We start from the raw sequence: 27,155 nt of genomic DNA, 5'->3' as shown, positions 1-27,155 counted from the left end.
CCTGCAAGTTGTGAACCTGAGATAACTGCTGAAGATGCAGAAGGGTTCCCAGCAGTGCAAATGCTGGAACTGTCCAGTCACCATCAAGAGAGATTTGCAGCAGCGGCACATCTTCAGAAGTGCCTACACTTTCTGATGTTTATCTTATCAACCGTGTGCAATGTTTAGTTTGCTATTGCAATCGTTTTTTGGCATTTAGTTGTTTCTCACCGAATTTCAAGTACAACTCTCAATTTCAATAATTCAAGATGAACAATTAAATGACTCACTTCATCTTTTCCAAAATCCTCTTCAGAAACCTAACACGCTGTATGTTAGGTGATGCTTTAAGTACTAGTTGTCATTTGTCACTGAACAGCAGCACATCAATAATGTTTGATTGGCTGTGCAAGTTTATGCATTTGTTCCATTTCACATCTTCATGGTTGAGGATTTTAAATAACACAAATTGTTATTCATCAACATCCCAAAAGAGCCGGAGAAAACAATCCTATAGTATCCGACAATAGAAGTTACAGGAGCCACAGGAACTTTTAAATTGTTTTTTTTTTATTTCATCTTTCCTATAAAGAGTCCAAACAAAAGCCCTCAGTGCAGCCCCGTGAGTTTTTACTCAAAGGTAAAAACATTAAGTACACCAGGATCTTCTGACCTAGTCTGTTTCGTTACTGTGACACTGGGCAAAGTCAGGACACATCTGAAATTAGTCAGTGCCATTTCAAAATGAAATTTCCTTCAAATGAGGGCAGATCATAGCTGTCGGACCAAGTCGAAGAGTCTGAACGTGCCTGACCTCCAGTGCATGAAATGCACATGATCAGGACAGAGAGATGCAGCCACTAATGTTTTGTGAGAGAGAAAAACAATCTGACCATAAACAGGCACATACAATAATAAATCACAGATCACACAGGCGCTGTTTCACTGAACAACCTCGGAGACAGACGTACATATTTAAGTTGCATAAAGTATCTTGAGAAAAAGATTTTCTTGGTCCTTCTCTTAAGATTTCCTCAGGAAAAGGAAAAAAAGTCAAAATTGACTTAATGCAACAAACATCCTTTAATAGGATTCCATCTTTTGAGTGCCTTTTCAAGTCTTAAGGAGTTCATTAAAGTCTTTTTTCTGGTCGTGCAGATGTTGTCAGCAACAAAAATAAAACAACTTTGAAGGCAACTCAGATAAAGTCATGGGTTTATGACCAACAGCATAAATGTGCCAAGGATAGTGTTCTGGTTAAAAAATGAAATCCTATAGATTATTTACCGTGGTGCACCTTATATGACCTCTACAAGCTAGTGAGAGATTTCCCGCACAAACCTAGTTCAGTTCAAATGTTAAAACTGTGTTAGAGAGAAGCTTCAGGAGAAAAACTTTAAATGCAACTAGGCAGCTTTTAGCATCAGTTCTGTTGTAAATATGTGGTATGTCTGTCAAACCTGTTGAATGAATAAAACATGATTTTGACCTTGGCTGGGCTGCAGGTCAATAGTGGACTTGTCATGTTTGTATGTGATTAGCAATGAGCTTATTACTATCAGCTACATAAACTAGGCAGCCAACTTTTTTTTTACATCAGGCCTACGAAAAATCTGCTCTACTTGATGAAAATTAAATTGTCATCGCTCGTAGTTTTATACAAAATAGGTCTGGATCTGCTGGATCTGTTGTCTCCAACCACCTCGGTGTTCTCTGCGTTAGTCCGAGTCTCTGTAACGGGTGGTCCCCGGTGATGTTTCACCCTTCACACTTTCTTCCGGACGCTGATAGCCACCGAGTTGCCGTACAGCAGCCGGTCCCGCTCCCGCACCTCCTCCTGCAGCTTGGCCTCGGCCACGCGCAGCTGACGGATGGTCGCCTTCATCTCCTTCATCTTCACCTCCATCAGTGCGATGATGTCCCGCTGCTCGTTCAGTTTCCGCAGCAGCTCGGTGGACGTGGTGCCGGTTGTCAGCGAGTACGAGTGGTCCAGCGGGCTGCTGGTCACACTGACGTACTGCATCGGCAGCTGGTGCAGGATGGACGCGGCATCTACCGACGAGTCGTCCGCGTTGAGCTCGTCCGCACTGGCGATCGGCGCCGTGTAACAGGTCCCCTCTGACGGAGCGGGCAGCCGCGCGGTGCCCAGGTACTCGCCGTTCTGGCCGATCTGCACCACGGTGATGGTGTCGTCGCTCGCCTCGCCGCCGGTGATGCCCTCGGCTCCTTCCGCCGTGTTGCCCAGCACGCTGGTGATGACAATCCCGGAGGTCGCAGCGGCGCCGGGGGCACCAACCCCAGCGGACACTTTCCTGCCTCTGCCCCGCCGGCTCCTGCGCTCGTTCACGCCCCGCAGAGGGAAGAGGGACGGCACTCGGATGCTGTAGGTCTTCCTGCCACCTGCGAAGTGCACGCTGCAGACTCGGTGTCCCGTGGTGGGCTGGAAGGTGCTGAAGCAGCCGCTGACCCCGGCCCGGGAGATGTTCCTCAGCCACAGCTCCCTCAGCGCCGTGTCCTTAGGAAACGTGTAGAAGCGCAGGTCCCGGTCCCGGTGCGAGTTGTTATAGCAGCCGGGCACACAGCAGGTGAAGCCGGGCATGTTTACCTCCGCGCCAACGGTGACGGTGAAGTCTCGGCGGCGAAGCTTCGATTATTTTATTGTTGTTTCTTTATTCTGCGCGTTGTTGTCAAGCTCCGCGGCCTGCGAGCGGAACTACACGTCCCACAAAGCTAACGACTTCCTGTTTATTTTTCACCCAAAACTGAGCCGATGTTCTCCGGGCGGCGACCGAATCCACCCGAACTGTCCCGGGGCTTGTTCTTATGCTGGATTAGAGGCTGATGTTTTATTTATGATGGTGAATGTGTGGTTTTGTTCTTCGCGGTGTTCACCCGTCCTCCTTTGAGAACTAAAACTACCAGAAGGCATTGCGTTTCCGGTCCGGGTCTGGCCCAGCTCCGTTAGCACTCTATTCCCCCTGCTGGTCGGAGTGGGGAAGCGCAGCAGAGAGCACGGCACTTTCTAAACTCTTCACTCAAGTACAAGCACAGTTTTAACAACACACGGATTATAAAAACACATGAAAATGGAATATTTACTAAGTATAAAAACTACTTCCCTGTGATTGATTTGTTATCATACTATTACAATATCACAAATTAATAGTCATGTAATAAAGTGTCCACTCAGCTTCAGTGTGAGGTTTTAAAATAAAGTTGTATTTTGAATTATAACATGTTAAACCAAACAATACTACCAAGGCAAATTCAATTAACTTGAATATGTGCCCTCCAAAATCCAAATCAACACTTTTCAATAAAAAGAGAAAAGGCCCACTCTGTTGTATAAATGTATACATGTTGCTTTTATATGTGTTTCCTGAGGTAAAGATCAGTGCAGTTTTAATCGTGAATATTAAAAACATCCACTTAATCAAAAACAATGTATATGATTTCTAAAAAAGGAAGTCATATTGAAGCTTTTCACTCCAATTCTGCATATATTTTGCCTTTTTTTCCCCCAACATCTGCTTGCCAAGTAAAGCAGTGCTGGAAATTGTTTACATTACATTACATAGAATTTAGCTGATACTTTTATCCAAAGCGACTTCCAATAAGTGCATTCAAACATGAGGGTGCAAACCCAAAACAGCAAGAATCATGTAAGTACATTAGCTTAAAAAAATAGCCAAACTACAAAGTGCTACATGTAAGTGCAACTTGACTTAGTCCATCTTCTTAGCCAAGGTGTATATATATTATATGTTCATAGTTTCACATCAAACATGGGACAGAGTGTCAAAAGTTTGAAAGGAAATATGAAACCATATCTTAAGTGTATCCAGTCCACTGGTTTTTCCTTCTTGCCATCTGAAGCAGCATGTTGTGGTAGTAACCTCCATCAGCCACCTGATGGCCTCATAGGGACTCTACTCTGTGTAACTGTCATTTTTTTCTATGACACCCATAAAACCATTGTTCCACCTGTCAGACACATCTGGATATAATCCACTTATCACCATCTCTGTATCTTGTTGGAGTATTTTTGCAACTGAATGGATTAACACGATATTGATAATAAAATAATAATTACATAAAATTAATGTCATTTCACAAGGTCTCTGAGTCGTGTGTGGGAGCCACTGTCATTGTAGATTATGGTCATGTTAAAACTTTTTGACAGATAAAAGAAACTGTGTATACAATAATGTCCCTAATATATGATGTATCTGTCAAGAATACCAACGCTGTCCATAGACTGTATATGAAAACATGCGAGGCCAGCCAGTAACTCATGGGGAAACGCCCAGCAGGTAACGGCTGATCAACTGTTCCTGTTCCATGGGCACACCTTCAGTCATGAATGGATTGAGAAAACAAAACCATGACATATGTTGTGTTGTTATTGTGTATAACCAACCCAGTTAATGCTTCATAGCCCTGAATTGGAACTCTAAGTAATCGTTCTGAATCTCTTTGTAGTCACTTTGTGTACCTCAGTCGTTTGGTGTCTCTATGTAGTCGTAGTGTGATCATTTTGTGTCTCACTCTATGGTCACTTTAAGTGTCTTTTTGGTCATTCTATGTCTATGTGGTCCTATTGAGTGTCAGTGTGGTTATTTTATTTCTCTATGTGGTCATTTAATGTCTGTTTGTGGTCATTTTGTGCATCTTCACAGTTGTTTTTTGTGTCTGTTGTCATTGTATGTCTCTGTGTGATCATTTGTGTATATCTGTAATCGTTCTGTGTCTCTATCTTTTCATTTTGTGTGGCAGTTTTGTTTTTTAACTTCTCTCTATACCTTTCAATTAAAAACGTCACATATAAAACGGCCTCCGTGGTTAACAAATGGATTTTTAACCTGTTTCAAACATAAAACAACACGTCTCACTTTAGTCCACATTCTTCACTGTGGTGTTGCAGCCTGTGAGTGTGAGTTCTCCGCCGGTGACCCATCTCCAGCCTGTGCACTATCTCCGCCCCCCCGCCCCCCACTCACTGCTGCCTGTCGTCCTGAAGTTACCATTAGCAACTGGGCAGCGCCCGACTCAGCTCCCAGCTCCTCCACCGGAGCCTCTGCTGCTGCCGCTGCTCGCTACTGAAGGTAGATAACACCTCACTGTGTGTCTGTACCGTCTACACACACACTAACCTTTAGATACTGACCACAACGAAGTGCGAGTGTTTGTTGCTAGTTTGTTTTGACTGGCTTTGCGGCTCGCTAGCCGGCTAGCTGAACGTGCTAGCTAACGTTATCAATAACCCCAGTGTGGAGCAGCTGAGTGGGGCTAGCTGGTGAGTGGGAGCCGTGGCTACATCCGGAGCACATTACCAATATGCGACTGTTACATAAAACATATTGGCCGCTTTCTGTGTGTTTTTGATATCACAGTTATTATCGCTAATGTCCAGCTATTATCGATCCACACAGCGAAAGCAGTGTGGCGTGGCTTTGTTATCTGACCAATAGCACAGCTAGGTTTTCACTGGCGTGTGTGTGTGTCTGACAGAGAGAAGAGGGGGTTGTTCAACTGCTGTCAGCCTTGTAAATGTATGTTTGTTTGAGCTCTGGTTACAAGGGTAATGCAGGTGCACAGGTACACACACACACATACTCAAACACACTCAGTCTGTGGTTGCACATGCCACAAGTGAGTCCCCTGAGCCAGCTTAACATCAACTCTTCTCCCACAAATACACGTTCATAACATAATTATTAGTTATCTGCTCCACCACATTATTCCTCAGTCAAGTAATAAAACTGCTCATCCTCCCGCTCGATGCAGCTTTCAACCACCAACACGACTCAAAACATAAATATTCCCAGTGTAGGAAAATACCAGGTGTAATTTCCTCCTACATGAAATTGGCAATGTTTCGACAGTGCTTTACTAATCAGTTAATCAGCTGATCGGTGCAGGTCTAAATCTGCAGACAGGTGCTATGACTCAAATCCACACAGGACTTACAGGTTCTAAAGAGTCAGAGCAGGAAATCACCAAAGGTAAAGGAGGAGTTGTGTGAACAAGTAGCAGAATGAAACCCTATAATGTTCTGTTTTGTTTGAAAATAATACTGAATGACTTATCCTTAACGTGGATAAGGTCACACGCGCACACAGACATAAATTGCAAGTGCTGCAGAGATAGAGATGACGTTTACTTTTGGTGGGTGTGGGATATCAGAGGAATGGTATGCTGACTATGTAGCAGGACAGAATGTAAGTGGCTGTCAGAGACTGGAGATAAGAAAAACTGGACTGAGCCTCCATCAGACATGTGTGTCCTGTTTGTTTGTATAGTCACTAGAGCTGGGAGATAAATCAAATCAATAACATAGATATTGTGCCCTGAGGGAAGTTGCTATCTGTTGTTTTGGTTATCGTAAGAGTGTTATATAGATCTAATTACGTCTGGTACTGTCCTTTTTCCACATAACTATAAAGAGAGCAAAGTTTTTTGTGTTTTTATGTCTTAAAGCAACAGTAATTTTAACCCAGAAAATTGTTTTATTGTTATGTATGAACAAGCGATTTTGTAGGTGTCACACAGCTTTAATACTCTGATCATTTTTTTTACAGATAAATTCACCCAGAATTAACAGTAACGGTCCCAACGGTGACAGACAAGTGGATCCCGGGCCCCTAGGATGTTGGAGAGTCTGACTATGGTTCTCAGCTGAGGTCACAGTGAATGGCGCTGCTATGTTGCCAGGAGTGGGTGTGTTTGGCACAGGGAGCACAGCCCGGGTGCTGGTCCCACTGTTGAAAGCTGAGGGCTTTGAGGTTCATGCGCTCTGGGGCCGAAGCGAAGAGGAGGCACGCTGCTTGGCCAAGGAGCTTGGAATACCATTTCACACCAGCCGATCTGATGACGTCCTGCTGCACCAGGATGTCGACCTCGTTTGCATCTATATTCCTCCCTCAATGACGAGGCAGATTGCTGTCAAAGCACTGGGTGAGAGCTTGTGAATGAACATACTCTTTTACAGACCTGTCATACAACCTTGTACACATAAGTGTGTAGACTTACACTTTTACAATTAACATATGTGCTGAGCCTACATACATGCAGTCTATTACAAACCATAAAACATACAACACTGATTAAAAAAAGAAAAAACACTGAATATCGGTGGATATTATTTGATAAACAGCTGAATTAATTTATTGGGTAAACAAAAACATTACATTTTCTTCCTAAACACCAGGTTCTGGTCTCATATTTCAGATTCCTCTTACACTGTATGAGCATCTGAGTAACACAAACTTCAAATACGACCTGACTGGGCGTGGCAGGTCAGCTGCGGAACAGATTTGAATTTTTGGACTATGATGACAATTATGATGACATTACTCACTAAGACATGTTTCTACTGGAACTGAACTATCTTCTTCTGTAATATATTTCTCAGGGTTTATGCTTGAGATATTAATTAATGGAGATCACAGCTGTAACCTACAGAAAATGTAGTCATTGGAGGGGGGAAAAAGCTTATCAATTTTTCATTCTTATCAATTAACCACACCTTCAGCTTGTAAAACTGAAGCAATAATCAACACACTGTATCAGAGGAGAGTAGATGTGTAAAGTTAACTTACTGTATCTGATGGAATTCCTGAGTGTTGACTTCAGCTTCCTGTTTTAGTTGCAACTTCCTGAGTTTGTCCCACCAAAGGATTTATCCACGACACTGATTCGAAGGGGTAGTGATGGCTGCCGATCTCCGCAGATTAAAAACTGTCCACTCCCACTCTGCTAACACATGTGAAAGTTGACTTTTTGTTTGTCCATACCAAGCCGTAGGAACTGGGCCATGGAAAGCTCCTTTGTGTGGCCAAGCACTGAGGCATCAAATACACACCGCACCTTCAAATGATATTTAGTATACTTCAAAACCCAAACTGTACACACTATAGGTTGCAATTTTAAAGGTATATCTAACTAAATAGATAGCTAAATAGTTAAATAACTAAATAACATAGTAACTATAGACAAATTAATGATCAGAGTGAGTTAAAACGAAACTCGCCACCTTTACCTGCAACATGTGAGAATATTTGAAAGAAGAAAATGAATTGTTAAACTTCCAAAAATTATGAAAGTTGTTTACGTGGGAAGACTATGTCTTTGAATTGATAATCTTTTGATTTTTATTGTCTTTACCTTAGATACCATTAATGAAATTGACCTCAACTATCCGTTTCTCTCTCTCTGCAGGTATAGGAAAGAATGTAGTGTGTGAGAAAGCTGCGACCGCTGTGGATTCATTCAAGATGGTGACTGCCGCCAGATACTATCCCCAGCTGCTCAGCATTATGGGTAATACCCTGCGCTTCCTGCCAGCCTTTGTTGCAATGCGTCAGTTGCTGGTGGAGGGGTATGTGGGTGAAATGCAGGTGTGCGATGTTCGGGTCTACGGCCCGAGCCTCCTGGACCAGTCGTACGGCTGGACCTGCGAGGAGCTGATGGGAGGAGGTGGTCTGCACACTGTCGGCTCTGCCATCATCGACCTTTTAAGTTACCTGACTGGTGCCCGAGCCCAGCGCGTACACGGCTTACTGCGGACTTTTGTAGAACAGAATGGTTTGATCCGAGGCATCCGCCGCGTCACCAGTGACGATTTCTGCTTCTTCCAAATGTTGATGGGTGGAACTGGCTCTCGCTCTGGTGGTGTGTGCTGCACCGTGACCCTGAACTTCAACATGCCGGGGTCATTCGTGCACGAGGTTATGGTAGTTGGATCCACTGGGAGGTTGGTTGCCAGAGGCACAGAACTGTATGGTCAACGCAACGGGAGTAACGGTGAGGAGCTGTTGCTAGGCGACAGCGGGTGGGAGGGGCCCGAGTTGAAAGAGATGCCCCTGCCTCACCTGCGGGGGCTGAGCTCCATGGTGAAGGCACTGAGAGAGTCTTTTCAGGCTCACGAGGAGCGCAGGTCATGGGCGCAAGGACCAGTTGCCATGGCACCAACATTTGAGGACGGTCTGTATGTGCAGACGGTGGTGGAGGCCGTGAAGCGGTCCAGCTGTAGCGGAGAATGGGAGTGCGTTGAGATCATGAGTCAGGAGCCGGATCCCAACCACAACTTGTGCGAGGCTCTGCAGAGAAATAAGAACTAATTCTATTTATACAACCAGTGCATCTACTACATGTCTGACTAAACTGGGCTCTGAATGTCGCTCCTTTTAATTCTGTTGCTTTGGCAGTTTACATTACACATGACTACTTTGTATTTTCACAATTTGATCAGAATATTTTGATTGAGAGAATATAATTGTGTCGTAGATGTTTGTACCCTCACAGTTGCTATTTGCTTTTACACTAAATTGTCATTCACAGCTCCATTATTCAGATTCTCAAAAGCTCTGTATTGAGTTAATTGTGCCAAAGTCTACCATGCCAAAAAAGTAGACATGATCCACAATGATCAGATATTCATTCGCTTTATGAGACAATTTAACTAACTCATGGAGTCGTGACTGCACATTTCCTCCCAAACAAGACTGATATGTGGCGCATGTTATTAAATCACCACACCTTTGTCAAATATTGGCCCAAATCAAAACTGCTCAGCTCTCAAAAACAAGGGAATATCTCACAATATTTTCACTTTAAACAGTTTGCGTGGGCACATGAATGTAGAGAGCTAAATAAGTACCTTATCCTTAAGATATGCCAGAATGTTTTTTTTCTTTTTTCTTTCTTTTCAGGAGTTCTTAGGAAAATTATCAAACCAGCAGGTGAAGAGTTGGAGGTTTAGTATCTATGGAAAAAAAACAGCTAGACATGCTAACCCGGTGCACAAGCATATACGCAATACTGGCTTCTAACATTCCTTTGCAAAAGATTTGGGTCATGATCAATTTTTGAGAATCACAAGAGTTTGTAAATAACCACTGACAAAATGTTTGTGTCCAGCACAGTCTGTACAAGGTGTTAATTCAGACACTGTGAGGTTGAAATCTAACTGAAATTTACAGTCCAACATTTGAATCTCTACTGAACATAATATATTTTCAAAATATTTGGGTGTTATGTTTTCCCAACACGAAAAGCACCTTGTGTTTACCACAGGCTTGAATGTGAATAACAAAGCATGAGGGTGATTTGAATAATAAAATCCTTCGCCGGCTGCAGAAGGATCACTGTCGGAATACAAATCACAAACCAGTGGAGATTAGCCTGTGTATAATTCAGAATAAGAATACTGGAGCTGTGTAGTCTTTTAAAGAAAGTGTGTAATAATAAGCAGAGATTCAAATTGTTGAAAATATTGCAAGAAGGGCTTGTAGGTTTTTTTATATTATAAGCTGCCGTGACACACATAAAATACCAGGGATTAGAATAAGCTATGTAGAGAAAGGAATAATAAAATGTCTGATTTGTAGCATTGCCCCTCAAAATCCCCCTTTCTTATAGTGATTCTTCATTTTAAATGAAACTTTAGAGTATCACTTAAACCGTATAAGCACTCAGAGGAATTATGAAGTTGTAGTTTCCTGCTTTACAGATGTACCAGCTGTGATGAGCTGGATTACACACATTTACTGTGGACTTCAGTAGAGACAAGTTTTCATGGTATCAAAAACATTTAAACCCCTCAAACCACACCAGCATCTTCTCAGTATTTTCAGCCATAATAAATAAATTACTGCAAGCAGTTTCAAGGAGGGTGATAGTGAAACACAGATTCCACATTTTTCGTGATATTTGGGTCCATATTGACTGTTTGGCACAAACACACAACATACGTAAAGACAGAGGTGAATTGGCTCAGATGGATTTATAGGATTGTTAGTACCTGTTTTCTGCTGTAAAGACCTGTCACCAGTGGTCATCTATTTAACCGCTGAAAGTGACTGAAGGAGGAAACTACCAGCCGCCTGTTGGTTTTACACATAGGACAGATTATAGGTGGAGTAACAGGTTGAAAATTTACATAAGCAGAAACAGGTTTGTCCTAAAAAAAGCGACCTTTCATTGTTCAACTGTCAAAACGTTTTTAATACAAAGCCAGAGTTAAAATGTTTCAAAATTTTGTTTACATGTGTTTACATGTTCCTTTGTTTTCACAAGATTGAGTTTCATCGGTCTTTGCATTTAAAGTTATTACAGATGTATAAATCCAGACAGGGGGGGGCACCACCCCTCCTTGTTTTGCAACAGTCACCCTGAATCATTGCTGAGCTTTTCATTGAGTAGAACCACTGGATTTGACGTGCGTGAGAGTAGAAACGCGTGCCTCACCAACGTGTTTACACAACGAGGCAGGAAGTGTTGGTTTGCGATTGTTATAGTCGCTCACTGCATCTCAGTTCTGCTGAATATCCTAAATAATATTAAATACAGATGCACGCTTACCTCACGCTTTCCCAACAGTGCTTTCCAAAAACCCTGAATCAAGTTTACATTTAGTGTTTTTAATACATTTGCCTGCAGGATGATCCATAACCCACCACTTTTAAAATACATTCCAACTGACTTTCACCATCTTGTTGACAGTTGTATTCGTTTTGTTTTTTGCACTGAAAACTGATAAAATGCCACCTATTTAATATGCAGTGCAATGCTTGTACCAGCCAGCTCACTGCAAAAATTGACTTTACATTTGTCTGTGTAAGGAAGACATTTTGTATTTATTTATGTTTTGATGTGGAGAAGGTTTCCCTCAGTTCATTCTGTTCAGTGTTTGTGTTTTCAGCGTGTGAATATTTCTGTTAAAAGCTGTTATATTTATCTTGTTTCGCTTTAACTGTTGTTTTAATTGATAATTTGGCTTTTTGAGCACAATGTGTTTGAGTTGGGTAACTTTACTGTTCATCTGCCTGACAAACATTTCCTTTAATAAATACAATTGTCTTCATTTAGTGCCTTTGGTCAGACCTTGGTTGATTACTTCTGTAAAAAATGTATTGTTCCTGTACTTGCCAACAAAGCCCTTTTGTGTATTTGAAAAGGAGTATTGTTCAAATCATTATTACATTTTTAAATTATCCAAAACTTTGTAAATCAGATGTTCCTGCCCAGTGTTGTTCTAGACTTAGCAAGGAGAATGATAATCTTCACCCACAGGCACCCTAAACATTAGAGCCAGATTGATTGTTGGGTGCGGAAGTAATAGAAATTCTACCCATTATATCTATTCATATATCTGCCGATATATATCCACAGTAAAATACAAAACTCGTAGTTGAGGCTTGATGTCATATGGTTAAACCATAGACTACCAAAATAATATGAAATAAAATAAAATAAATATATAGAGCTTGAATTAAGAAATAAACATACATGTTCAATGTTAAACATAAATCCATCCCTCCTGCATGTTTATTCTGTAAATTCAATCTTTTTCTGCATATTATGTATAAATATATTGGCCTATGTTTATTAGCCAAGTGATAAATGGTAAGTTAGTTCACATGTTCACATTTATTATTGGCCTGACTGTTGGTCGTATTTCTGTTTCATGATTGAGGGCTATGTATGAAAATATGAACCGTGTTAGTCACATTTCATCCTGTGGGGGGCAGCAATGCTCCTCACAGCGTCTACACGGCCAAATTACATGAGGAGACAAAACAAGGATTGCCCGGATATGACGTAGCCACAACAAACATAGCATGGCTCAGGCTAACTTAGCATCACAGCTAACACTAGTGATGCCGCTCTTACAGTTGATGAACACATTTAAACTGGTTCAATAGAAAACACAGCGCACAGTAAATGGACCGCAGCGGTGTGGACAACCCGGCGGAGGCAGCCGGAGCCACGAGCCGCAAACGGAGCGTGGCCTGGTGCTTCTTTAAACCCTTGAGCCCCAGGTCGGTGCAGTGTCTGCTGTGCAGCGGCCTCCAGGCCAAACAGCAGGGCAGCACCACCACCATGCTGAGACACCTGCGGCTCAAACATCCCAGAGAGGTCGCCAGGAAGTTCAGAGGACAAGCGTCTGAAGCTGTCCACACGAACGGTCACCAGGGGGCGCACACGGACAGGGAGCAGCTCTGCTCTGGTACAGTTCAACCACGTCCTCTGTGGGTTAGTTTACAGATGTGTTGGGTCAGGTCCAGCTGCAAACATTAGGTGATGGAGTTTTTGTTCTTATATTCAGTTAGTAGTTTAATTGAGTGTGTATGAGATCAATGAAGTACATGTATCTATTGATCTATCTATCCGTCTATCCAGAGTTACTGGACAAGTATTTTTGAACCCTTTCTTATATTTTCAATATCCACATTGAACCTGAAGTCATCATCCATATCTGCATTAAACAGAGCACAGTGGAAACCTCTCGCTTATCCACTGATTATAGCTAAAATATTATTTTTATGTTTTGGCAGAAGAAGGAGACTCTTACCTTTTTAAAATGTGGCTCAAGGGATTTATTAATAAGTCCTGTCTTTAATAAAACATACTTGACAAAAGAAATGTATTTACAGTAGCTTAATCTCCATCTATTTTAATTACTATAGTCATGTCAATATTTGCAGGCTCCTGCTTCTCAAGTTTGTGGTTTATATGATTATAATTTGAGTTTTGGATTGTTGGTCAGACAAAACACAATCTGTCAGTGTCACATTGTAAGATTTTATTTAAATGAAGCCCTTCTAACTTTATTTCCCTCTTTTTTTTAGTGGAATCGGCTCTGGAGGACTGTGACTCTGACATCCACGAGACTATGAATGAATCTGTCATTAGTTCTGCTGTTACCGGCATGGCTGCACAGGGAGATCCAGCAGAACTGGCTGCACAGGGAGAGACATTGGATGATGGTGATAACCGTCCTGTAAGATGTACCCGGCACAAACGTAGTCTGATCTGGAGGCACTATGAGCGTCTGGACAGTTTGAACGCTGCTCGCTGCCTCATTTGCATGAAGAAGTTGCAGTGCACGGAAAACGGGGGAACCAGCAACTTGCGTCGCCACATGTTGAAGAGACACCCGGAGGTGTTTGCCAGACTCGTGGCTGACGGGCTCAAACCGTTTCCTCCAGACTCTTCACATGGCTCAAACGCCAATGGTGACACTTCCACAGAGCAGAGGCAGCATTCAGGTCGGCTTTTATAGTTTATAGAGGTCAGAGTTTGTAAATAATTGTTTTCAAAGGTGTCTTAATGAATGATGCCTTTCAACAATACTGTCATGGCAAATACATGGATCTCATGAGTTTATACATGTCTTTCTCATTACCTCCTCTTACAGGAGTAGAAGAAAATGTTTGACCTCATCTCAATCAATATCTTTTTTGTTTCATGTGGATTACATTTACCAGAAACCCCCCAACCCCCCCGATGCACACAGAAATAGCACGTTAGCAGAGGGTGAAGGGACTGACCAAATGGGCTACTGGCTGATAGGAACACTTTGTATTGTGAATTAGCCAGCTAGAGAATTTGGACCTGAAGGAATTTGTATTCTTTCACACAGGTGTGCTGCCAGGTTCAAGAGCATTTGAAGGAGAAAAACGGGTTTTGAGACGAGAGCAGGAGCTGATTGAAGCACTGAGGAGAACGCAGAAGGAGGAGGCCCGGGCTCTGGAGCATCAGAGGGAGCTGCTCGAGAAGCTACGTGCAGCGGATGCCAGAGAGGCAGCTGCAGAGTGGAAGAAAATCGAGTCGTTGAGGACGGCACAGCAGGAAGAAGCCAAAGAACTGGGCCGACAGAGAGAAGAGCTGCAGAAGGAAAAGACAGCGCTACAGAAGAAATGGGATGAGCTTCAGCAGGAAAGAGAAGAGCTTCTCTTGTTTTCCAGAGGACAGTAACCCTCCTGATGGTCTTACAACATGACTCTGATCTCAGCAGTTCTATAAATGCCATGGAACACTTCAAACACTTAAAGGTCTTTCATTCAGATGTGTTTTGAAACAGTAAATGGATTGTTGCTTGTGTTTATATTGCAGCTGATGACCTGACATCACTGGCATGAAATATAAATAAATATGAACCAGGACAAACATATCCAACTCTGCATTCACTCACAGCCACAACAAACTGATTCCAGTTTAGTTTAGTAAGCAGAGACTGACTTTAACAATCTGTGTGTTCCTCAGATCTACAAGTCTTCAGTGGCGAGGACCACACCAGTCGCACTAATTATTGTCAAAAATAAAAATACTTTGTTTCACTCTGGGGGATTGAAACCATCCGTCAGCATGTTGTCACTAACAGGGGATGTGATCCATGTCTTCATTATTTGACCTCCCTGTTGGAAATGAGTGCGTAGAAGAACATAATATTAGCAGTGTAAACCAATGTATATTTAAAGAAGCAAGTTTAATTTCTTTAATACGTTTTTTTTTCTACCACTAGTTATAATTTTACATGAACACTGATGTAACAGATACTTTATTGATCCCGAGGGAAATTTAGGCATCCAGAACACAAGAGCATAAGATTTAATAAAAGGTCAAAATGAGTCAAGAATAAGTTCACTGCAGTGAGATGAAAGTCACCAGAATTACAACAAAGCTGTCACTAGAGAAGTATGTGCTAATGGAGATATTGACAATAGAAATATTTTAAGTCTAAGGTGATTGTAAGACACATGTAACTGACTATTGAAGCCAGGTATAAATACAGATTCAAAGATTAATAACTGAAGCTACAAATAGTTGTGCATTATCATAGCCTGTAAAATGATGGTACAGCAGTGTATTTATAAAAAAGTGAAAACTGCAGGATTAAAACTTAAAATACAAGACTAGAGATATTTTGAAGAAAACAGGATTTATACATTCAATCAATAAATCTGTAATGATTGAAAAGCCTGAGCAGCACAACTGTTTTCCTACTGTAGGAAAACAGTTACTGTATTTTTATCAACTATCCTAAACACATGATTTATGTTTATGTCTTGATTAAATAGACCAAAATCAGTCACTGTTTTTTAGTGTGTGGGAGAGGGAGAGACAAAACACTTCCTCGTGAACAGTTTATCCAGTCAAGTTTATTGTTATTCATAAAATGTAATTCACAGTAAATAATAAAAACAAAAAGTGTGTTTCCGCCCGGTCTCGAACCGGGGACCTTTCGCGTGTTAGGCGAACGTGATAACCACTACACTACGGAAACTGACGACGTACAGTTAACACACCCTATATGATCCTATGTCCATTTTCAGTGTAATAGACAGATATATACTTTCTGTTCAAAAACAACACATCACATTGGCCAGTAACCGACAACGTGTTAGTGAGGGTGTGACACAGAGTTGTTCCTGCAGTGACTGTGTAAGAATTCAATGAATTGTTATTTGACTGTTTGTTAACATCGGAGTAGTATTGGAGTAACACCCGCTCTATAACAGAGAAAAACTACAAATGATGTTATGGTTTTACTATTGGAGACAACTCAGCTGGATGTGATGTAAAAAAAAAGCCTATATCATGTTTCCGCCCGGTTTCGAACCGGGGACCTTTCGCGTGTGAGGCGAACGTGATAACCACTACACTACGGAAACTGGTCAACTACGTCTGTCATGTTACAATATCAATGTGCATATCAGCGCTGGTGAAATATTGTCCATTATTCTGTGGGGAGGAATGAAAAAGGCATAATGTGACCAATCGGGAAGTCAACTCAGGTTCATCTTTCTTTTATTAGGTAAGTCCTATGCAACTGCAGTATATATATATATACACAAAATATAAAAATAAAGACAACAAATAAAGGAAGACAGAAGAAAAATGTCTGAAACACTGTAAGATTTGATGATTGCAGAGTATTTTTGATCACCTCAGACGATCACAGCCTCATATTAACATAATATTATGGGACATTATTTCAAAGCAGAAAATGTGTGAACGGAAATGGTACAGCGCATGCGTGTACACAGACGTGTAACCCAGAGTTTGACTTGTCAGGTAGCTACTGTGCTGCCACAGCTTGTCTCTAATGGTGATATCTGAATTCATGGTATCGACGCTTAAAGAAAATATTAAGTTAGTGCTTGGAGACGCGTTCACTGACATTTTGTCGTGAAAAAGCAGCGTCTTCTTCTCTGTGACTCTCATCTTCATACGAATTAGCGCCGCCTGACAGATCAAATTCAGGGACTACCTCCCTGCGGCTCTGTGTTGCTGTGGAGGAAGATGGCGGACAGCGGAACCGTAGCGGCCAGAAGATGTGACTCCGGGTCGGTGTCCTCCATCAGCATGGACACCATCTGTGGGCTGACGGAGCTGGAGGACCTGGAGGGAGTTTACCAGCAGCTCTGCCTGGAGGAGGTTCGTATCAAACGACCGGTTAGCGGTGGTGAGGTGACGTGTACACACGGTCACCGTGTCACTCCACGTAAACATCCGGGAAGCTGCTGGTTCAAAACACCAGAGACACAACTTTAACAAATAATATATAAACCAAAAGAAACAATCAAGTCCCTGCAGGTCAGGGTTAGAGTCTATTTACTGTTTTGTACTCAATGCGGAAGACAGGGGTGACACCAAATTATCTGGGTACAAAATACCCCTCAACACCTGTCAAACACCCTGAAGAGGTTCCAGGATGTGGATCATATTTTGACTTTTTATTTATTCATCTTTTAATGCTTAAATGTTGTTCTCCTGTTATTAAGATGACAACAAAATACCCCACTTCCAAACAGTGGTACTTTTACACAAGTACTGATTTACTTAATACTTCACTCCACTTCAGAGGGAAATACATTGTACTTATCTGACAGCTTCAGCTATTCAACATTTTTACATTTAGGCATTTACATTCAAAACACACAATCTTGTAAAATATGAGACTTGGATAGATAGATGTGTAATGACGTTTGCAAAGGTACAAGAAAGTACAAGTAATTCTTGTGTCCTCTACACAGAGTCAGCTTTTACTAGAAAAACAGGCAAATTGACAGAGCAGCACAAAGCTATTCATTTAATTTGTATTTATTTCGAACATGTAAGAGTATTTTTACAAACTAAAGTATTGTTTACAAGTAAATACACAAAGTATGAAGATTTAAGGTCCAAATAAATGCTTAAAAATATTAAATAAGTACACAAAATAAATACAAAAAAGGGTATGCAGTTTTGAATAATTGCACAAAGAACACTGAAATATTTTACTTAAGACATTGAAAACATTCAATATTAAACTACCCAAAAGTTACTTTAGTCAGAGAGAGTAGTTGAAATAAATAGTTGTGTATACATAAATTGTTCCAGATTATCAAATGTGACAATTTTCTGCTTTTACTGATAAGAATTTTGAATAATTTATTTTTGAATAAATAGTATCCTTACATTGATTTAAAAAATCAATTTACAGCCCAGTAAAGATCTTTACAGCGTAGATCCTTCAGATCTTAGTTGATCAATAGTCAAATCTTTTTTTGAGACTTAACTAATGGGACTCGTGACATGTTTTGTGTTCTGATCACTGCAGACAGAAGTGGAGGCGGAGCTGGACAGACTGTTGGGGCAGGAGGGGTCCATTCACACCAAGATGCTGGCGCTGCAGAGGATGGGGTACAGTTTTTACAGATTTGAAAGTTGCTACATAAAATCATAATCATCTTTGATTTTAGCTTCAACATCTACTGTCTGTGAGCTTTATAAAAATGATCTGTGCTGTGTAAAATGTGGTCTGTTATCATGTCAGGCCCAACCTACAGTTGATCGGAGGAGACGCCAGTCAACTGTCAGGCATGATCACATTTACCTGCAGCCTGGCTGAAAACGTGAGCCGCAAAGTCCGACAGCTTGACCTGGCAAAGGTAAAAACACACACTCATGAGGTCTGCTTACTTTTGATAGTTATAGAGGAGAGTTTTCTTGGCTGTGTGGACTGATATAAGTGATAATAACATACAAGTTATCACAGCACTGTTGCATTGAGCTGCATTAATGAGCATGTCTTATTTTCTTTAGACTCGGCTGTACAACGTCATCCAGCGTGCTGATGATATCCTCGACCTGAAGTTCTGCACAGACGGCGTGCAGATAGCTCTGCGTAACGAGGATTTTGAGCAGGCGGCTGCCCACATCCATCGGTACCTTTCTCTGGACCAGTCAGTTATAGAGCTGAGCAGGCAGGGAGAAGAAAGTATGAAGCCCCTACCTTTCTGTCAAAGTCTTATGCTGCACTGAAGATTTTTTTTGTACAATATTCACTTTGAATTTATATATAATAATAATAGAGAAACAGTAGTGTTTTTCAAAATGTTATTGACTCCTGAAAAGGTCCTCAAGATCGTATTAAAATTAAAATATATTCCTGTACATGTTTTTCCATCACTTGACACACTCATGTCTCCACAGGCAGTGTTGTGGACGCCAGCTTGGTCATGCTGCAGGAGGCCGAGCAGAAGCTGAAGGTTATAGTTGCTCAGAAGTTGGATGAAGCTGTAGCAGCAGTTGATCTTGCACAGGTGGAAAGGTTTTTCAAGATCTTCCCTCTGTTGGGCCTGCACCAGCAGGGCCTCGCCCGCTTCGGTCAATATCTCTGCAGTCAGGTCAGTAGCGAAGCTTTGGTTGCGATACATGCTCTCTAAGACTTTGTTATTATTCGCTGTTGTAAAACATTCACACTGTTTCCTGTTTGTTGCTTGTAAATTCAAACTTGTAATTTCAGTTTATCGCGATGTTACACTCGTATTTTAGTGTTTAGCTTGTTCTGATCCTGTAAACACACGTTTCTGTTCGTAACAAAATGAGAAAACACTTGGAGTCAGGTTTTGGTTACTAAATCAGATATCTTTGTCTTTTATACAGTTACAGTCACAGATATGTTACAGTGTATGGTTTTGATACCCACTTGATTCCCATTTGATTCTGTCTGTGTTTTTCACACTCCCTCACACAGCTTGCCTCCAAAGCCGAGGAAAACCTGCTTCTCGCTACAGGAGGAGACCTGGGTGAGAAGAGAGCACTGCTGGTTTTTGCAGACACGCTGACGCTGCTGTTGGAAGGTGAGAAAACAGACCTGATACTAACTGTGTTTCTCTGTATATTCTTTTTCTTTTATTGCCTGGTGCAAACCCCACTAATGCACTGGTGTGTGTTTACAGGCATTGCTCGTGTCATTGAGACTCATCAGCCTATAGTGGAGACGTATTATGGTCCAGGGCATTTGTACACACTCATCACTCACCTCCAGCAGGAATGTGACCGACAGGGTCAGAAAATAGTCGACAAGTTCATCCAGCAGAGAGGATACCACAACAAGGTTAGAATGACATCTGCTCTTCTAATTCAGGTTAATCTGCCATTATCAGGTTAAAAGATCCTGTTTATTCTCATCCAGCAAACTTTATTCTTTGAATGCAGTTTAAGTTCACTTGAATACCACTTTGGGTACCCCCCCAGCATGCACTGTGGCAGTAGATTATTGTGTTAAGCAATGTGTCCTCTCTTTACACACTTTACTGTTGAATGTGTAGCTCTTCAGACTACGAATGATGTCTGGTGAATAATTATGAACCTGCTTTAAGAAATCAAAGTTCACTAGAATCTTTCAAAAAGCACCTTTTAATGGTAAAACTGCAAACATGCCAACAACAGGGCCCTGAGCCTGATTGTTTTTTAACTGCATACCTGTACCTGTACTAACTGTGACCTTGAATCCCTCCTGTAGTTCCAGATTGTGCAGAGCAACATGATGAAGGGCATGCCAGGGGAGACAATTGAGCCCAGGTATTTGAGTGTTTCAGCAACATGCTCTGTTGTCCTCGATGTTTGTCTCTGTATGGTTTTGGTTCATTCCTCTGTCTCACATGAACAGGGAGCTGGACCCTGTGCTGGCAGAAGTAACCCTGATGAACGCACGGTCAGAGCTGTACCTGCGCTTTTTACGGCGCCGCATGATGGCCGACTTCGAAGTTGGAGACGCTCGGAGCATCACACAGGGTAGATTTATACTTGCATGTGATTTTTGAAACAAAGATGAGTCCATAAGTCTGAGATCACATGAGTGGACTCCATTGTAATATTGTTTTCTCATATTTTTGAACAGAACATCAGCAGAATGTGGAGAAGCTGTTGAAACACTGCCTGCTGAGTACAACAATGCAGGAGCTGATCGGCTACTATATTCCAATGGAAGAATATTACATGAGGGAGTCTGTCAACAAGGTAAACTACTCCTTTTTTTATAGTGTCATTTGTATAGTTCAATGTTTATATATTTGATCGTACATCTACTACCAAAACACACCTGTGCCTCTGATGGAGCTGTTATTGAGTTGATAAATACCAAGTTTGAATGAAATAACCATGTGATTCTTTTAACAATAGAAGACAACAAATGTAGATAACATGAAAATTGTTTTATTATAAATATTTTCCAAAATAATAATATAGTAGAACATAATACCGACTTATCAGAATGTATTAAACTGTCATAATAAAATGTTTTGTTTCTCCTCAGGCTGTTGCTATGGATACGTATGAAAAGGGACAGCTGACCTCCAGTATGGTGGACGACTGTTTCTACATTGTGAAGAAGTGCATCGGCAGAGCTTTGTCCAGCTCCAGCATCGACTGCCTGTGTGCCATGATCAACCACGCTAACTGCGAGCTGGAGTCGGACTTCAGGTGCTCACCACTCTTTCACAATGGAAATCGCTTCTAATGATGACGTTTGTCTGGGTCAAATAGATCACTATATATACAGATAATTATTGTAAGAATTTTAATGTAATATCTCTATATTACATAGATATAAACTAACAAAGTGGACAACTTTGATATTTACTGATTTAAAGATGAAATAAACTGCACAGAGGTAACTCTGCACTCTAAAAACCTCATTCAAATCAGTTAGAATAGAGCTTACGCATATGACAACATGGCTACAACACCTAAATGTTTTTGTCATATGATGTCGTGTATGAAAAGACTCAAAATAAACACTGTAGGAAGTGTTATTATAAGAACAATATATTAACAGCATATTGTATAGGAATGATTTATTTCATATATTTTCCCCCTGTCCGCCTCTCTTCACCTGTCAGGGAGGTGTTGTACAATAAGCTGCGGCAGGGCTTCCCGGCAACGACGCTTCAGGACATCCAGCGCGGCGTCAGCAGCGCGGTCAGTCTGATGCAGAGCAGCTTGCAACAGGGCAAGTTCAACACAATGGGCATCGAGAGCGCTGAACACGCTAAGGCTGCGTTTCTGGTAAGATGCATGAAATGTCGCATTCACACATACACATGCCTGTAAACCCACTATTCTTTTGAAAGATAGTTTGTCTATGATAAACAAAAAATTGTCTTTAATGACACCAAAACCTAAATTTTATGGATTAACTCATTAACTCAACACAACAGTGATACAAGTCTTACAATGATGATTTTGTTACAGTGGAAAAGCTATAAAACATATTGTAACCTCTCTCTGGTCTTTTAGCCTAATATTTGTTGTGCTGGTTTTTGTTGCATCATTTCAGTACTGAGAACTTTGTGAAGCAAATAAAACATGTGTATTTTACTTCCTATATAAACAACATATACTACTTAAGTGTCAGGTTTGTGAATCCCTGGGTCACGAGCAGTCCTCTTGTATAATATTATGTTTGCATCTTAAAAAGGAAAACCTGCCGCTTAAATGCCAAAATGTTTCCAAGAGCAGGAATCACTTGTTAACTTGTGTCTATAAACTGAGTTTTCACTTTGAGAGAGAAAACTGATGGTGTGTAAAAGTGTGTCAAAATGTGCTGTGTTGGACTCATTCAGCTTTCAGCTTTTTGCGCAGGGCGTCTTTAAAGAGAGCCGCTGCAATTTAAGTGAGGAGTGAAATGCATGAATAACCATCTCTGATTTGAGTAATGTAAGAAGTTCTTACATTTTTAATATATGGCTCTCCGCTGAAGGAAGCACTACTTCAAAAACCTTTTAACCCATTTGTCAAAAGTCAAATGAAACAAAGACACTCTGGTTTATGGCTATGTACTAGTTTTACCTTTGAAGCCAAAATGTGGAAATTTCCTTAAAGTTTGTATAGTGTATAGTTTAGCTGATGCCAGAAAACCTTCACACAAGTTCTTTGCAGAGTCAGTTTTTTATGTAATATCAAAGGAGGCGATCAAAAAGCCAGTACAAGTTATTATAATAACAGTTTCCTCATAGCTGATATTTATCCGTAAATTACTTGATAATATCCAGCAAAGTCCTTAACTATTGGATTCTGATTATAAAGGAAATGGGTACAGCTTTAGTGGCTGTTAAGGGCCTACTCATTTTATTCAAGTTGTTAAATATGTGACCCATAAAGCAAAGAGTTACCGTTATTAATTGAGTGTGTGGCTTCTAGGACAGCAGTCATAAATATTCAAGAGATAAAACTAAATTACCAGTGGAAATAGGACTTCAACATTACTTCAGGTCAGTTGTGTCGGCCTCAGTGTCCCCACCAGTTCTGTGCTGCTGTAAAATGTCCAACATTTTGCCGGTGATAAAAGCAGAGAACTGCTAATTACTGGAATAAACTACGAGATTGAAGAGTAACACAAGTTTTCTCAAAGCTTTTAAACGAACCAAACTGGTTGTAAGAACTAATCCACACTTCTTTGCTTTCTATCTCAGGTGACTCTGAATAATGTTGAGGTGTGTAGTGAGAATATCACAACTTTAAAGAGGAATCTAGAGGTAAGATTCACATCTTTACCGACACTCCACCTTTTTTATATTCATCACATTGTTAATAGTTTGGCTCATTGCTCAGAAATAGACTTTTTACAAATTCCTGTTTTCTTCTGCAGAACGACTGTTCCAAATTGTTCAGTCAGGGAGGCGTCTCTGGAGAAAAAGCCAAGATTGAAAGTTGTTTGTCCGACCTCGTCAACACATCCACAAAGTTCAAGGATCTGTTACAGGTTAGACACACACACACACACACATGCTCACTTATCAGTGTTACACAGTAGGTGTGGCAGAATGGGAAAAATATTTTTTGTATTTCATTCCGACACTTTTTTACCAGTCACCATATATAAAGATTGACGACACATCTCCACTTCCTCCCATTGTACAAAAATGAAGCTCAAATATCCAGGATGAAGGTGCCGCCATCTTGCGCTGAATCTAATTGGTAGTGATTTTTGTTTGGAGACGATGTGTCGAGGTCCTGCAGATACACACACTTGAACAATCACGAGACAATTTGTCTGACATGGTTTTGACTTTCCACTAACATGGAGTAGGCAGGGTTTTGACCTATACTCAACAGTGGGAAATCAAGATGATTTGGCTTCTTTTTGCTGACCTGTCATGGCATCCATTTTTATATAGAGTCAATCTAGCAGATGCACAGTCCAGCCTTGTTGAATTTTGTTAATGCATCTGTCTAATTTAATAAGTGTTTGGTGTGAATATGTAGAACCACATATGTTACAATGAGACTCTGTTTGTCCACTGAGTTCACAGTTTGATTCCCTGTTATTTTGTTTCTCAGGAGGGTCTGACTGAGTTAAACACCACAGCAGTGAAGCCTCAGGTCAAACCGTGGATCAGTAGCTTCCTGGCAATCTCACATAACATAGAGGAGGTAATGATCTCAGAATCCTGTACACAAATAAACCAGAGGTCGATAAAACACGTCGCTGTAACTGCTGCTCTTCCTCACAGGAGGAGTTTAATGATTATGAAGCTAATGATCCCTGGGTGCAGCAGCTCATCGTTAACTTGGAGCAGCTCATGGCAGAATTCAAGGTATCTGTAATGTTTGAGCGACTGTCCTTATATTTTCTGAAAATAGGTTATCTTCTTTGCTATTTTGAACCCTTTCTTTGCTCTTTCACCAGACGGCCCTCTCTCCTATCATTTACGACACCCTCACCAGCCTCATGACCAGCTTGATATCAATAGAGATGGAGAAGACTGTCCTCAAATGCTCATTCAGCAGGGTGAGGAGCTGAGCTCAGCCACCAGGTGGCAGCGAGCTCCCTGTGCACTACATCAAATCACATCACATCACTGGATCACATGATGAAAAGCCTCCAGCCCTGATTTATTAATGAGACCAGGAAGGTCTGCAGGAGAGGGTGCCTCCTTTTGGCATGTTAGCCTATCCTGTTTTGTGCCGTGTGTTTTTACTGAAGACCACAAAATAAATTCTCATTCTCCTCAGTCTTAATTAAAACATCACTCTATAAATAACATGTCCACATTTTTTGTTATTTTACGCAGTGTTGATTCTTCTGTTGTAGCTCGGAGGGCTGCAGTTCGATAAAGAGCTTCGGTCTCTTGTGGCGTACCTCACCACCGTGACCACCTGGACCATCAGGGATAAGTTTGCTCGCCTCACACAAATGGCCACCATCCTCAACCTGGAGCGGGTGATTAATTAACCATTTCTCTTTACCCAGTGTGCTGCTTTGACTGAAGAACCTGCTTCACACTGGCTCACTTGTACCTTTTTCTGCTGCAGGTTACCGAGATCTTGGATTACTGGGGCTCTAACTCGGGCCCCCTGACGTGGCGGCTGACGCCAGCGGAGGTGCGGCAGGTTCTGGCGCTGCGTATCGACTTTAGAAGTGAAGATATCAAGAGGCTGAGACTGTAACGCCTGAACCAGTCTGCTTGTTAACAGTGACTGTTGTGCAGCACACACCTTTTGATGCATTTCACTAAAGAGCTCTCTGCACAATCCAGGTTTAATCCATGTTCCTGTAAATGGATGTGGGCAGGGCACAGGCAAATGGCTGGGGATTTCTTTTCTCTTTTTTTTTTTACGTAGGAAACAAAAACACTTTTCTCTCCCAGGAGATTTCAGTCGAGTTTTCCTACTGCCTCCTGTCCCACACCCAGCTGATGTCAGTGTGTATTAAAGCTGTTTAGGAGTCAGAGCTTGTGCTTACGTGGCAGGAGAACTAATGCAAACTGTAAAATATGAGAATATTCTGCTAAATGTGTAATTAAAAGCGTGTGTGTGTAATTGTGCGACAGCGGGAGTTGGAACCTTTTAACCTGTGGCTGGCTCTGAGAAACGAGGACACACTGGGACTGAGGAGTGGAGCTCTGCGGCTGTGAGTGAAACAGAGCAGTAATGAACATCATACCCATTAAACTGACAGAAGCAGGTCAGACAGCTGATCCAGCCTAGTCATTCAATATATGAATAGCTCCTTGTCTGTGATGATGAAACACTTTTAACCTAATAAATTGAGAGGCACAACGGAGCGCTCCTGATCCCTGCCATCCGCCACATTTCACCGAGTGCTGCCCTAGTGCCATGCAAGAACTGTTCCCAATCTTTTATGCGTGTTTCTGACACTAAATACAAAGCTGTGTTCACCAGGTAATACAGCATTAAAATGAAGCATTCCATTCTCATAATGTTCAGCCTAATTTCCTGGTATAACCTTGTTACACCTGCAGACAAAAGCAGGTCAGCGTGTGTTTAAACTCTGTCAATCAGACTCAGGACACAGGGCTCGTTAGGAAAAGTGTGGCTTTAATGTAAACACAACATTCGATTGGCTCAGCACAAACATTCCACATGAGAGCAACCAATAAACTACCGAATAGGATGGGGGTGCAGCACAAAAACATTCACAGTAAAAAAAAAATCTGGTATAATCATAATATATATATATACAGTACGGTGCTTTTAAGGTGAAGATGGAGATAGGATATGGGGACTGATATGTGAAAGGGAAGAGTATACAGGCATAGGAGGAGGAATTCCTGGGTGCACGGGTGAAAATGGAGAGTTTCCTCAGTGAGAAGAGAAACATGACAGACAGGGGATAGTGGTTCCCTGTTTACTGATCAGGGGAGAAAAGAGTTTAAAAAAAATCCCAACTCCCAAGACAGGCTGCCTTAAATAATATTGTTCTCCTTGTGCAGTCTTCTATTTCTACACAGATTCACATCGAAGGGGTAAAGCACCACATAGAGAACAAGATGTCGTTGGAGAGCTGCTTTCTACCCTCTGAACCTAGACAGGTAATCGTAGTGCCCCAGTTTTTCATGACAGGAAATAAATATGTGGCACGGGATATCAGGAGGTAGGAGGAGGCATGTCGGGCATGAGGGTTAATTACATAAATCATTCGATGATGATAAAATCTTTTCTTAAAATCTTAAATAATAAGGGTTGATAGTGTGAGCTGTGATACCAATCCCCTGTCGTTCTCAGATGGTTGGCAGCAATATGACAAATTTTTTTTTTTATCACTTTATTCAGTTTCATTGGCTGATAGGCGAATCCGCATTCTATAGGCAGCC

At 41.4% G+C, this 27,155-nt stretch overlaps 4 protein-coding genes and 2 non-coding genes across 7 annotated transcripts; 3 read left to right on the top strand and 3 right to left on the bottom strand.

Annotated features, from left to right (window-relative positions):
- Positions 1 to 527: 527 nt before the first annotated feature.
- Positions 528 to 2,911, bottom strand: thap11 (THAP domain containing 11). Its single transcript, XM_034578715.1, has one exon. The coding sequence runs from the start codon at positions 2,576 to 2,578 to the stop codon at positions 1,745 to 1,747; it is 834 nt and encodes a 277-aa protein (XP_034434606.1). The 5' UTR covers positions 2,579 to 2,911; the 3' UTR covers positions 528 to 1,744.
- A 1,939-nt stretch (positions 2,912 to 4,850) lies between these two features.
- On the top strand, positions 4,851 to 10,516 carry gfod2 (glucose-fructose oxidoreductase domain containing 2). Of its 2 annotated transcripts, none has more exons than XM_034578694.1 (3): positions 4,851 to 5,084; positions 6,561 to 6,936; positions 8,200 to 10,516. In XM_034578694.1, the coding sequence occupies exons 2-3, from the start codon at positions 6,684 to 6,686 to the stop codon at positions 9,099 to 9,101; spliced, it is 1,155 nt and encodes a 384-aa protein (XP_034434585.1). In that variant the 5' UTR covers positions 4,851 to 5,084; positions 6,561 to 6,683; the 3' UTR covers positions 9,102 to 10,516. The 2 variants fall into 2 exon arrangements, with proteins under 2 accessions (XP_034434585.1, XP_034434595.1); XM_034578704.1 differs by lacking the exon at positions 4,851 to 5,084 and adding an exon at positions 5,887 to 5,984 and having other exon boundaries at positions 8,200 to 9,598.
- A 1,886-nt stretch (positions 10,517 to 12,402) lies between these two features.
- LOC117757668 lies at positions 12,403 to 14,959 on the top strand. The gene is made up of 3 exons (XM_034579011.1): positions 12,403 to 12,991; positions 13,614 to 14,033; positions 14,408 to 14,959. Exons 1-3 carry the CDS (start codon positions 12,706 to 12,708, stop codon positions 14,740 to 14,742), a joined length of 1,041 nt encoding a protein of 346 aa, XP_034434902.1. The 5' UTR covers positions 12,403 to 12,705; the 3' UTR covers positions 14,743 to 14,959.
- Positions 14,960 to 15,978: 1,019 nt separating this feature from the next.
- Positions 15,979 to 16,051, bottom strand: trnav-aac. The gene has a single exon. It is a non-coding gene; the product is annotated as a tRNA-Val (tRNA).
- Positions 16,052 to 16,366: 315 nt separating this feature from the next.
- On the bottom strand, positions 16,367 to 16,439 carry trnav-cac. Its single transcript has one exon. It is a non-coding gene; the product is annotated as a tRNA-Val (tRNA).
- A 396-nt stretch (positions 16,440 to 16,835) lies between these two features.
- Positions 16,836 to 26,253, top strand: cog4 (component of oligomeric golgi complex 4). Its single transcript, XM_034581232.1, has 19 exons — positions 16,836 to 17,205; positions 18,371 to 18,453; positions 18,587 to 18,701; positions 18,856 to 19,030; positions 19,246 to 19,439; positions 19,790 to 19,895; positions 19,995 to 20,152; positions 20,561 to 20,619; positions 20,708 to 20,832; positions 20,939 to 21,057; positions 21,353 to 21,519; positions 21,939 to 22,104; positions 23,511 to 23,573; positions 23,687 to 23,800; positions 24,379 to 24,471; positions 24,552 to 24,635; positions 24,728 to 24,829; positions 25,133 to 25,261; positions 25,354 to 26,253. The coding sequence occupies exons 1-19, from the start codon at positions 17,071 to 17,073 to the stop codon at positions 25,486 to 25,488; spliced, it is 2,322 nt and encodes a 773-aa protein (XP_034437123.1). The 5' UTR covers positions 16,836 to 17,070; the 3' UTR covers positions 25,489 to 26,253.
- The last annotated feature ends 902 nt before the right edge of the window (positions 26,254 to 27,155 follow it).

The sequence above is a fragment of the Hippoglossus hippoglossus genome, chromosome 3, assembly GCF_009819705.1.
Source record: "Hippoglossus hippoglossus isolate fHipHip1 chromosome 3, fHipHip1.pri, whole genome shotgun sequence".
In the NCBI taxonomy this organism is placed as follows: domain Eukaryota; kingdom Metazoa; phylum Chordata; class Actinopteri; order Pleuronectiformes; family Pleuronectidae; genus Hippoglossus; species Hippoglossus hippoglossus.
This window is presented reverse-complemented; position numbering and strand designations above follow the sequence as displayed.